The sequence below is a fragment of the Aspergillus terreus genome, genomic scaffold (assembly GCF_000149615.1).
Source record: "Aspergillus terreus NIH2624 scaffold_13 genomic scaffold, whole genome shotgun sequence".
Classification (NCBI taxonomy): domain Eukaryota; kingdom Fungi; phylum Ascomycota; class Eurotiomycetes; order Eurotiales; family Aspergillaceae; genus Aspergillus; species Aspergillus terreus.
The window spans coordinates 1,387,249-1,397,959 of NT_165936.1; the positions used below are offsets into that span (position 1 = coordinate 1,387,249).

Sequence of the window (10,711 nt, forward strand, 5' to 3'; positions counted from 1 at the left end):
AGGGCTTAACATACTCTTTTTCCCCCCCTCTCCTCGTAATAGATTCGACATTCTATTATCTTGGCCTTTTCCAGGCGATGGTAAGTACTACGTAGTGTGGAAATCTGTATTGAGTCAGGGATTTATTTTCTACATCGTACCTTGGAATCCTCATTGCCTCTTTACTGCATCCAAGTTGATGCCTTAAATTTAAGGTTTGAATAAGTCGCGGAACGGGTAATAATTAACCGCATCCATCTCACGTGTCCACCCGGCGCAACGCGACGCGGTCAATCGTTCATGTCGCAAACTATCGGGATCCGTACGTCGTGCCCTCGACTCCAGTAATCTAATAATCTTGCTCAGATTCTCTACGGCATATTCTTCTCTCGTTTAGTGCGCCTCCTTGCATTGTACCTCCTTGTGGGTAAACATGATTTACTCTCCATTCAGCTAATCGCGTCGCGTCTTCCGAATGGCACCATTGAAACGTTCTCAGGCTCACCTTGAACCTGAAGATTCCGACGAGGAAAATGAGAGGTTGGATTTGACACCCAGCTCGGTACGCTGATCGCCATCTCCCTTTTGGCTTGTCAAATAATTATCCTGACTCTTGGGTACATAGAAACGCCCTCGTCGATCAGATTCTCCAAGTTCTAGCGATGATAGCGAATCGACGGATGGCACAGACAGAAGCCAGAACACTCCACAGTTCACGCAAACTGTTGACGATCGTTATGATGAGGATGAAGACGAATTAGAGTTGCGCGCCACACAAGCGATTCAGGAAAAGTACTCGTTTGCCAGCGACGAACCTAATGTTCCTGCCGAACATGGTATTCTGGAGCGCGTGGAGTGCTACAACTTCATGTGCCATGACCACTTTCACGTCGAACTTGGTCCTTTGATAAACTTCATTGTTGGAAAGAATGGCAGTGGAAAGAGTGCTGTGCTCACTGCGATAACCCTGTGTCTGGGCGGTAAAGCCTCCGCCACCAACCGGGGTCAAAGTCTCAAGAACTTCATCAAGGAAGGAAAAGAGTAAGTTGACTACTTAGGTATAACGTGTACGAGTCTAACCAAGTAACAGGAGCGCCACCATTGTTGTACGTATCAAAAATCAAGGAGAAGGTGCTTTCATGCCGGATGATTATGGAAAATCGATCATTGTCGAGCGCCACTTCTCGAAAAATGGCACGAGTGGCTTCAAGATCAAGGCCGAAAATGGACGGATAATGTCTACGAAGAAGGCAGAGCTGGATGCTATCATCGACCACTTCACCTTGCAGTTTGACAATCCGATGAACGTTCTCTCACAGGACATGGCACGTCAGTTTCTCAGCTCATCGAGTCCCGCTGAAAAGTACAAATTCTTCGTCAAGGGTGTTCAACTGGAACAGCTTGACCAGGACTACCGGTTGATCGAGGAATCCGCTGATCAGATTGAGGAAAAGCTGAGGAGCAGAGAACAAGATGTCAAGATTCTCAAGCGGCTAAGCGATGCTGCGCAGGAGAAGCTAGAGAGATCTGAGCAGCATCAAAGTCTCAGAGATCGAGTGCGGAATGTCCGAAATCAGATGGCCTGGGCTCAGGTTGAGGAACAGGAGAGGGTACGAACTTTAGGAACATATCGCGCAGTTAATTACTAACATAAAGTAGGAGAGGGATGCTCTTGACGAAGAACTTGCTAAAGCGGATGATGGAATTGCCAATGCCGAAGCCGGTGTTGAAAGGTTCGATGATGCTCTTAGAGAGGCCGAAGCCGAAGTCCAAAGCGCCGCTGAGTACGCATGGCAAGCATCGTCCAGAGTTGAGCAAGCGCAGGAAGAGAAAGAAAAGATCAAGGGCGAATGGGACGAGCATATGAATGAACGGCATGACTTACAGGTATTCCTACACTGACACAAGTAATCACTCCCGGTTGTGCTAACGTTTACAGGCCCAACAACGTCAAATAAAGGACCACCTTAAAGGGGCGGAGGCAAGGATTCAGGAGACCCAAGAGAAGATTGCTGAAGAGAACCAGCGATTGGTCGATCTGAATGGTGGAAGTTATGCTCGGAAACAGGAAGAACTTGAGCAGATAAAAGCAGACCTTGCCGATGCGAAAGAGCAGTTTAACGAACACCAAAAAGAACAAAACCGCTTGTACAAGGATGTTGAGGAAGCTGAAGAGGCACTGAAAGCAACCCACAGTCCTATCGCCAAGACTAGAGCCGATTTCCAACAAGCCGAGTCTGTTCTTCGGGATCTGAGACGTGAGGGCGGCCCTAGGAATCTAGGCTTCCACGAGAGAATGCCCGCTCTTCTCAGGGCCATTCAACAAGAACGGTCATTTACTAAACAACCTGTTGGGCCCATAGGGCACCATGTAACCTTGCTGAAGCAAGAATGGTCCTCGATATTGGAAAATTCCCTTGGAGCGACGTTGAGCAGCTTTGTTGTCACCTCGAAAAGAGACATGAATATCCTCTCCAACATCATGCAGAAGGTCAACTGGTGAGGATCTGTGCTGCATATCATTTACGAACAATACTGATCATTTGTCTTTTAAGTGTCTGCCCGATCTTCATAGGGAGTGATGGCCATATCGATACATCTCAACATGAGCCGGATCGGCATTTCGATACAGCTTTGCGAGTTCTACAGGCAAGTTGTGGTTACAGAGACGTGCAGTAATGTCTCTAACAAGCTTGTTAAATAGATTGACAACGACCTAGTTCGCCGACAGCTGATTATCAACCACGGGATAGAGCAAATGCTACTGATAGAGAGTCTTGAAGAAGCAACTTCCGTGCTTTTCGATGGCCAACGACCAAGGAACGTCAAGAGATGCTATTGCATTGATAGAGGAGATCGGCGACGAGGAATCCATCTCTCCTACAGTCGCACAGGAGAGCCAAGTCAGGCGCCTGTTCCCGTCTACAAAGGAAATCCCCGAATGAAGTCTGATCTAGCTTCTCGGATAAGGTATGCTCTTCCTCTTCACATCTGTATGTCGGTCTAACCCGCATACAGACACCAAGAAGACGTCATGGCGGATTTAAGGCGGGAGCTGAACAATCAAGAAGAACAGCTCCGTGCCGCCCAAACTCACCTGAAAACTTGCAAACAGGCTGTTGAACGGCATAAGAGAGAAGCGGTCGGTTTGAAAGTTGCCATGCAGAGGCTAGAAGATCGTCGCGAGGAGCTCGAGAATGCACTTGATAAAGAAACCGTGGAAGATGGGCGTCTCGACGTATTGCGGACCACCCTGGAAGAAGCTGAGGAAGAGCGACGTATCAATGAAGGGTCGTTGCAAGACAGCACCGCAGCTATGGACTCGATGATGAGAACTTTGAAAGAAATCAAGCAGAGACTTGCGGCCAAAGACGCTGATATCAATAAGCTGAAAGAAGAGGTCCGTGTTGCGCAGAGTGAGGAGCTCAAGGTAAAGGACCGACGCCGGAAGATCATTAGCGAGAAAAATGCAGCAATCGAGCGCATCAACGACAGGAAACGGGTCAGAGATCGGATCTACCAAGAGAGAGAAACAGTTAAAGCTCGCATTGTGGATTTCAGCGAAAAGGCTAGTCTTGTTTCGCCCCGTGTCCCTATCGAGGAAGGAGAAACTGCTGCCAGCCTGGATAAGAAGCTGGATCGGCTCCACAGAGATCTGGAGCGATACAGCCAAGAGTGAGTTGAGTCGCCTAGTCACGGTACGGAGAGTCCGACTAACGCATGTTAGGTTGGGGGCTTCCCGCGATGAAATCGCTGCAGAAGCCCAGCGAGCAGCCTCCACATACGAGCAGGCGTTGAAGCAAGCCGAAGAATTCCGGCTCCTTGCAGATGTATGTCGTGATACTGCACATCAACTCGACTCCGCATAGTGCTCACAGCTAACGATCGACGACAGGTCCTTAAACAAACGTTGAGTGACCGCAAGAAACGTTGGCTGATTTTCAGGTCCCATATCTCCACTCGAGCCAAAGCCCAGTTCACTTATCTCCTGAGCGAGAGAAGTTTCAGAGGACGACTCTTGACCGATCATGAGGGCAAGCTTTTAGATCTACAGGTTGAGCCCGATATCACTAAAGACAGCACTGGGCGTGGCGCGAAAACTCTTTCCGGAGGAGAGAAATCGTTCTCGCAAGTCTGCCTTCTGCTGGCCCTTTGGGAGGCTATGGGATCCCCTGTCCGATGTCTTGATGAATTGTAAGTCACCAGTGTCAGGACGATGAAGAAGAATCACTGACTTGCAATGTGCAGCGACGTCTACATGGATTCCGTCAACAGAAAGATGGCAATCGATATGCTTGTGGGTTATCACCATCACTAGTTGGCTGTGGGCAGATTCGCTGACTGAACCGATAGATGCTTGCCGCTAGACGTTCGATAGGCAGGCAGTTTATCCTCATCACACCTGGATCCCGATCCGAGATTAGCTTGGCGCCTGATGTTCGCGTAAAACAGTGAGTGCAGAGACATGACATGCGAAAGATCCCTGGCTAACGATCATCTCAGGTTGGCTGAGCCTGAACGAGGACAGACAAGCCTACCGTTCCAGGGGTAAGAGAACGTCCGTTGTCTCCCATGATATTTGGCGTCGATAAGGACCGAAGCAATGGGGCCTGTTGTGTGAGCTAGTCACGCAATCCTGAATATGTATATTTCAATCAATTTTGGCATCATCTTATGGACACGATAGCTTTCGCAATAGTATCTACATGTGAATTGTCCAAGTAATGTGGATCACATCACCCTTGATATCCTGCACCCACGGAGGGGGAAAGGGCTTAAAGCGGCGAGGGCGGAGACTGCCCACTCCGATCCACTCCACCACTGAGAGTCAACCTCCTCCGACCTCCATTATTGCAACTCTCTTTCTCCCACCAACTTTTCCTCTCTTCCTGATAACCAACTCCCACTTTCATCCTCCACTCATCCTATCCGTTCGAGCTACAAATCAACATCTCCCCTACCGTTCATCGAATCCGCCCAAGATCTTTTCCTCTTTCGCGAACTTGAAGAATCCCTGCGCACATTTGATCGCCTGTGGTTTTACATCACTCCCATCGTCCTTGTTGCCAGTCCTTGGATTAGGCAGATTCTCTCCACGACTTGCTTCTTCCTTTTATCGGCCAAGCTCTAACTGGGACTTGAAATTACGCTCATCTCACCCAGACAAAAAAGAAACCAACTCACCTAACTCCGTACTGGCCCTCCCTTTCCACCTGTGGGAAAGAACATTTGTCTCAAGCCTACACATTTGGATCGATCGAATATAGACCTCCTGCCGCATAAGATCGGTGTCTACATATTAGCCGATAAAACGACCCATTGATACGCTTTCGATCCTACGCTTTAGCTTGATCCCCTCCCTCATCACCCGTCATCTCCTCCCTTCACCAATCCATCGCAATGGCCGACGCACTTGCTTCACAATTGAACAACACAAGCTTAGGGTATGCTTCTCAAAGCTGTCTGATGGTACATACGGAGAGCTTTTCTGACTTTGTCTTGGCAGGGACGCAAATTCAGATGCGAAGTGGAAGGACCAACTGAAAACGCCTGCGAAAGATGCCAGACCCCAGACTGAGGTCCGTTTTTCGCTATGTTGACAGCGCACAGTGGTTGCATAATTTCTGACATGGATAACAGGATGTCACCGCTACCAAAGGTCTCGAGTTCGAAGATTTTTACATTAAACGTGAGCTTATGATGGGCATCTTCGAGGCTGGCTTCGAGAAACCTTCGCCCATTCAAGAGGAAACCATCCCCGTCGCCCTTACTGGTCGAGACATCCTGGCACGCGCGAAGAATGGTACAGGAAAAACCGCCGCCTTTGTTATCCCCACCTTGGAACGGATCAACCCAAAGAGCACTAAAACGCAGGCCCTTATCCTTGTCCCGACGAGAGAACTTGCCCTCCAAACATCCCACGTCTGCAAAACACTCGGAAAACATCTCGGTATTAATGTCATGGTCACAACCGGAGGAACGGGGTTGATGGACGACATCATTCGACTAAACGACGCCGTCCACATTCTTGTCGGAACCCCAGGTCGAGTGTTGGATCTTGCCAGCAAGGGCGTCGCAGACCTTTCGGAATGCCCTACGTTCGTCATGGACGAGGCCGACAAGCTGTTGTCGCCTGAGTTCACCCCCGTCATTGAGCAACTGCTATCTTTCCACCCCAAGGACCGTCAGGTTATGCTCTTCAGTGCAACATTCCCCCTCATTGTCAAATCTTTCAAGGTATGGCCTGCCAACTTCCATTCATTATTATCGAGTCATCATCATTAACGCTTGGCAGGACAAACACATGCGCAACCCTTACGAAATCAACCTCATGGATGAGCTCACACTCCGCGGTATTACCCAATACTATGCGTTTGTGGAGGAGAAGCAGAAAGTCCACTGCCTAAACACCCTCTTCTCGAAGCTCCAGATTAACCAGTCGATCATCTTCTGCAATTCTACGAATCGTGTTGAATTGCTCGCAAAGAAGATCACGGAACTGGGCTACTCGTGCTTCTATTCGCACGCAAGAATGCTGCAACAGCATCGGAACCGGGTTTTCCACGATTTCCGGAACGGCGTGTGCCGTAACCTTGTCTGTTCCGATCTGCTGACACGAGGTATCGATATCCAAGCCGTCAACGTGGTCATCAACTTCGACTTCCCCAAGAACGCTGAGACCTACCTCCACCGTATTGGTCGGTCTGGCCGTTTCGGTCACCTGGGTCTCGCAATCAACCTTATCAATTGGGATGACCGCTTCAACCTGTACAAGATCGAACAAGAACTGGGCACTGAGATCCAGCCCATCCCCCAGAACATCGACAAGAAGCTCTATGTCTACGACTCTCCGGATACGATCCCCCGCCCGATTTCTAACCCTTCACAGCCACCTCAGGCAACCGGCATGCCGTCGGGCCAACACATTGGAGACCGCCGTCATAACAATCATCCCAACGGAGGCCACTATCAGTACAACCGTGGACGGGGCTCGTATCGTGGAGGTCGTGGACAGGGCCCACGCCGCAACGTGCAACATGATCAAAACAGGTACAACGCCTCCCAGGGCCAGCACCAAAGCGGCAAATCTCAGGCAGCCCCCGTATCATAGAGGTCCTTGCCAATTTGTCGTTCGAACATGAATCGATTTTGTTGCTTTCTTTTGGGACAGTTTCTTCTTTCGGTTTGTTCTAGCTCTTTTAAGATTCGTTTTCGTTGCACCTTTGCACGCTCATCCCTCCTCTTTCTTCCCTCGCAGCATGTGCGAATCGTTCTCATTATTCTATCTCTCCTGCGGAAATCATTTGTCTCCACAACGATGATATGATAACGTTGATTTGGCATCTGTATCATATTAGTGTTCCACTTCCCACTTTTCGTCTCATGTCACCACTTCTTTGAATGATTTCCCGTGGGTGCATCATACATCGAAACGACTTCCGCGGTTTGGAGTTAAGTTGTTGCTGTTTTCGCCAGTTGTACATATTTTTCACGGTACTGCATTCTGGCATTTTCCGAGCACCGAGGGCGGCGTTTCCAGGTCTCCATTCCATGGTGTTATGTTTCTGGAGTTCATGGACGGCTGGCTAGTGGCTCCCAACATTATTCCTTTGTGTGAACCACTCTCGGCTGCATCGAAACGTGGACATTCTGGTGCTCCCTGATCAGGAGCCTGTGTTTCGTTATCAATCGGTGGGGTTCATTCTGTTCTCACAGTTTTATCTGCTTTGGTGTCCTGTGGATGGCGCTTTGTATCTGGTGGGAGCTCTTTCTCCTCTCATACGTTGCGTGTCCCTGGCGTCGCGAGATCGTGATGTAAATTTACAGTCTCGGGCAGATTGGTGCTTCGGCACGATGGTTCTTACAGTTGTTCTCTCACAGAAGGCGCGGTTTATGATTAATGACAGCGACTGGTGTGGTGTTCCAGTCTACGGGGTCATCCATCTCCCTGCCTGTTGGTTTCCTTCAACGAATGCTGACCAGCAGGGACCTGATGTCCCTCCATTTATGATCGACAAAATGAAGTGGGAGTGGAGAAACGTCGAACGACAAAAATTCTTCAACAAGAAAAGTGTCAAAAAAACTGGAAAACCGGCAAAAAAAGATGGGAAGGGGATCCGTGAGATGGTTTTACTCAACCTACTTATGTACTTCATGAGGTTCGACTTTAGATAGCATCTCCCAATTGACAAGAATATCCTCTTCCCATTATGATACTGCAGCGCTCCTTGAGTAGTCCCAAAGCATAAGACTTCATGTTTACGCATGAGCTATGTGTATAGATTAGCTCTCCAACAGCCCTTCGTTTGTAGATGTGTAATTCCAGCTGCAGACGAGTTGCAAATTTTTTTATCATAAGAGTATTTAAGTACTTTTCCTAGAGATGGGTCGCCAGTGATTACCGTCGGCGGCCAGGGCCCCCATATAGCTGTGTCGTTGATTACGGGCAGGATGATGCAAATGTGATAATGGTTCGAATTGCTACCTAGTATTGATATCTAAGAGTACATCGTAGTACAACCATACGGCCCTATTCTTCTTGCATCTCCTCAGCAATGCTCCTGGCTCTCCCAGCTTCGATATCTGTTACGGCAGGGGGGGTTTGATAGCGTAGACGCGCAATGAGACGGGCAATGAGGGATTTTTTTCCCCCCTGTAGTATATGGGTCAGTAACAACATTGATCAAAGACATTTGTAACCGTACCTGGTTGGGAAGTCTCCCGTAACCGAAGCAGCTCGTCTGCCGTCACTTCGCGATATAGGCTTGTCTCCGGTGTATTGTACCTATTGATTAATTTGAGTATACTGCATGGTATAAACCAAGGAAGTACTATACCTTTTTCTCATCTTAAAGTAGAGCGTTATGAGGACGGAACCTGCCACAGCGACTACAATCGCATAGCTCACTCCATGAACCACCGGGACCCATGGTGGCTGAGGGGTCGGAGACTGTGTGGGTGGAACTGGGACGGTAAAAGTCATTGTGAATTCTTGGAGAATGAGAGTGTAAAAGATGGGATGGTGGATAATTGAGATGGTGGTTATAGACTACGAGACTTCACATCGATGGTTGCTTTTAAACATACACATTGTGCCTTCTCAATCTGTGCGCTCTATAGAGTAGGCAGGATGGAAACACAAACTTTCCAGATTCGGCAACCGCAGTATACGGGACGTCCCTCAGCTTGAACGCCGTATCAGGACTACAGCTACCGTTATTAGAAAAGCTTATTACCGAGGATGACAATTATTTATGAATGAATGCGCAGCATGATCATACCTACGTAATGTAAAAGGCAAACCTAGAGCTGATTCCGCCTAGGTACTCTGCACATAAAGAGAATAAACGCTCCCCGGTAGTGATTCTCTACAGTACTCTCCTACTGAACATCGATAGATCACAAACATGGCACCCAGCAAATCCATGTCAGACGTTTGGAGAACAGGATTGATCAAGTCGTTCAGTGCGATACTCGCGCCCATCGAAGACAGGCTTGAAAGGTCTGGGAACCAAGAAAAAGCCCAAAGGCTGCGGAGACTACAGCATCGACTCTTTGGTCTCACGGAGACTCAGTGGGTTTGTATTAATGAGCTGATAGATGCCGAAGAAGCCATCTGGGCGATATCGCAAGCCGATGAGCAAGCCACCAAGCGTCTTGCCAAGCTAAGGAGCCTACCTCCTGTCGACGACGCTGCCGAAGTGGAACGTCGCAAACAAAAGTCAGAGTACTGCAACAGATTCCTGGCGGAGAATGCAGGACGTCTCAAAGAAGTCGAGGAGATAGTGGATAAGCTGCATCGTCTTATGGGAAATACACCAGTGTATCGTGCTATGACTTCCAGACGGCGCGACCCAGACTGGTATCTCACGAATTGGCTTCGGTACAGGTGTGCTGGAGCTGGAGGCTGCTGTGGTCGATCCTGCGGCTGCTGCGAAAAGCCACGAGAGACCACAAAAACCCAGGGACGCTTTGGCCACTGTACACCAAACTGTCTCTGCTGCAGAGAACACCGAGGCTATCCGATTAATCTTCGGCGGGGGAAGTACCCGGGAAAGCTTGCCTTCAATGTCAAGCAGGAGAGTAGTGACTTGTATAGTGGGCTTATTATGAACTCACATGTCTGGGGACTGCCTCCAGGGAGGTAGGTGAGAATAATATCTGCGACAGCCAGTCCAAGGGCAATGGCTGTCCCTTTTTCCCGGGCTGAGGTAAAGACTCGCGCACTTCTATTGCTGTTGGCTTTGTTCTTTATCGCGCAAGGATTGTTGTGAACTCTTTTGTGCTTGATTTTGCTTCTGAAAGGGCGTTCTTGCGTCACTATCGGTTTCAAGAGCCTATTTCAAAGAACGTTTGTGGTGGCAGAGGAGTGAGGATTCGATATGGATGCTGTTTCATTGACCGTTGTCTCCACTTAGCAACACTAGGTGGTTATAATTGACACCATTATACATTTGCATCATACGGAGTACTGCCCGTAATCAATATATATACATGGGCAGCTTGCCGCACACGGTGATCACTGGCGGTCTACTTGTAGGAAAAGTATGTACTACGTAGATCCGACGTTGATTGTTCTTCGGTCCCAATGCCCTGGCGTCCTAATTGGGTAAAGCGCCCAGCCGCGCCGACTTCGCAAACAATTCCTTGTGCCCTTCTTCAACACCATTGCCAGTGCCAACCATGGCGTCTACTCAGAAAGACCAGAAGCAAAAGGTAGGTGCTATCAGTC

The 10,711-nt window shown here is 48.9% G+C and overlaps 6 protein-coding genes across 6 annotated transcripts in view; all 6 read left to right on the forward strand.

The window, feature by feature from the left end:
• Window positions 1–454: 454 nt before the first annotated feature.
• ATEG_08991 (DNA repair protein SMC6) lies at window positions 455–2,482 on the forward strand (the record flags this gene model as incomplete). Its single annotated transcript, XM_001217576.1, has 5 exons — window positions 455–541; window positions 605–1,020; window positions 1,070–1,589; window positions 1,639–1,866; window positions 1,919–2,482. 5 exons carry the CDS (start codon window positions 455–457, stop codon window positions 2,480–2,482), a joined length of 1,815 nt encoding a protein of 604 aa, XP_001217577.1.
• Window positions 2,483–3,013: 531 nt separating this feature from the next.
• On the forward strand, window positions 3,014–4,531 carry ATEG_08992 (uncharacterized protein; the record flags this gene model as incomplete). Its single annotated transcript, XM_001217577.1, has 6 exons — window positions 3,014–3,654; window positions 3,707–3,809; window positions 3,875–4,173; window positions 4,228–4,276; window positions 4,333–4,430; window positions 4,483–4,531. The coding sequence occupies 6 exons, from the start codon at window positions 3,014–3,016 to the stop codon at window positions 4,529–4,531; spliced, it is 1,239 nt and encodes a 412-aa protein (XP_001217578.1).
• Window positions 4,532–5,379: 848 nt separating this feature from the next.
• dhh1 (DExD/H-box ATP-dependent RNA helicase DHH1) lies at window positions 5,380–7,090 on the forward strand (the record flags this gene model as incomplete). Its single annotated transcript, XM_001217578.1, has 4 exons — window positions 5,380–5,423; window positions 5,486–5,558; window positions 5,620–6,216; window positions 6,275–7,090. 4 exons carry the CDS (start codon window positions 5,380–5,382, stop codon window positions 7,088–7,090), a joined length of 1,530 nt encoding a protein of 509 aa, XP_001217579.1.
• A 743-nt stretch (window positions 7,091–7,833) lies between these two features.
• ATEG_08994 (uncharacterized protein) lies at window positions 7,834–8,154 on the forward strand (the record flags this gene model as incomplete). The annotated part of the gene is made up of 1 exon (XM_001217579.1): window positions 7,834–8,154. One exon carries the CDS (start codon window positions 7,834–7,836, stop codon window positions 8,152–8,154), a length of 321 nt encoding a protein of 106 aa, XP_001217580.1.
• A 1,232-nt stretch (window positions 8,155–9,386) lies between these two features.
• Window positions 9,387–10,127, forward strand: ATEG_08995 (uncharacterized protein; the record flags this gene model as incomplete). Its single annotated transcript, XM_001217580.1, has 1 exon — window positions 9,387–10,127. The coding sequence occupies one exon, from the start codon at window positions 9,387–9,389 to the stop codon at window positions 10,125–10,127; it is 741 nt and encodes a 246-aa protein (XP_001217581.1).
• Window positions 10,128–10,662: 535 nt separating this feature from the next.
• The window catches only part of ATEG_08996 (putative mitochondrial tricarboxylate transporter (Ctp)), a gene marked incomplete at both ends in the record, with an annotated part of 1,475 nt that continues 1,426 nt past the window's right edge, over window positions 10,663–10,711 (forward strand). Inside the window, one exon of the mRNA XM_001217581.1 lies at window positions 10,663–10,711. This exon is cut by the window's right edge and continues 153 nt beyond it. Within this exon, the coding sequence (XP_001217582.1) occupies window positions 10,663–10,711 (49 nt within the window).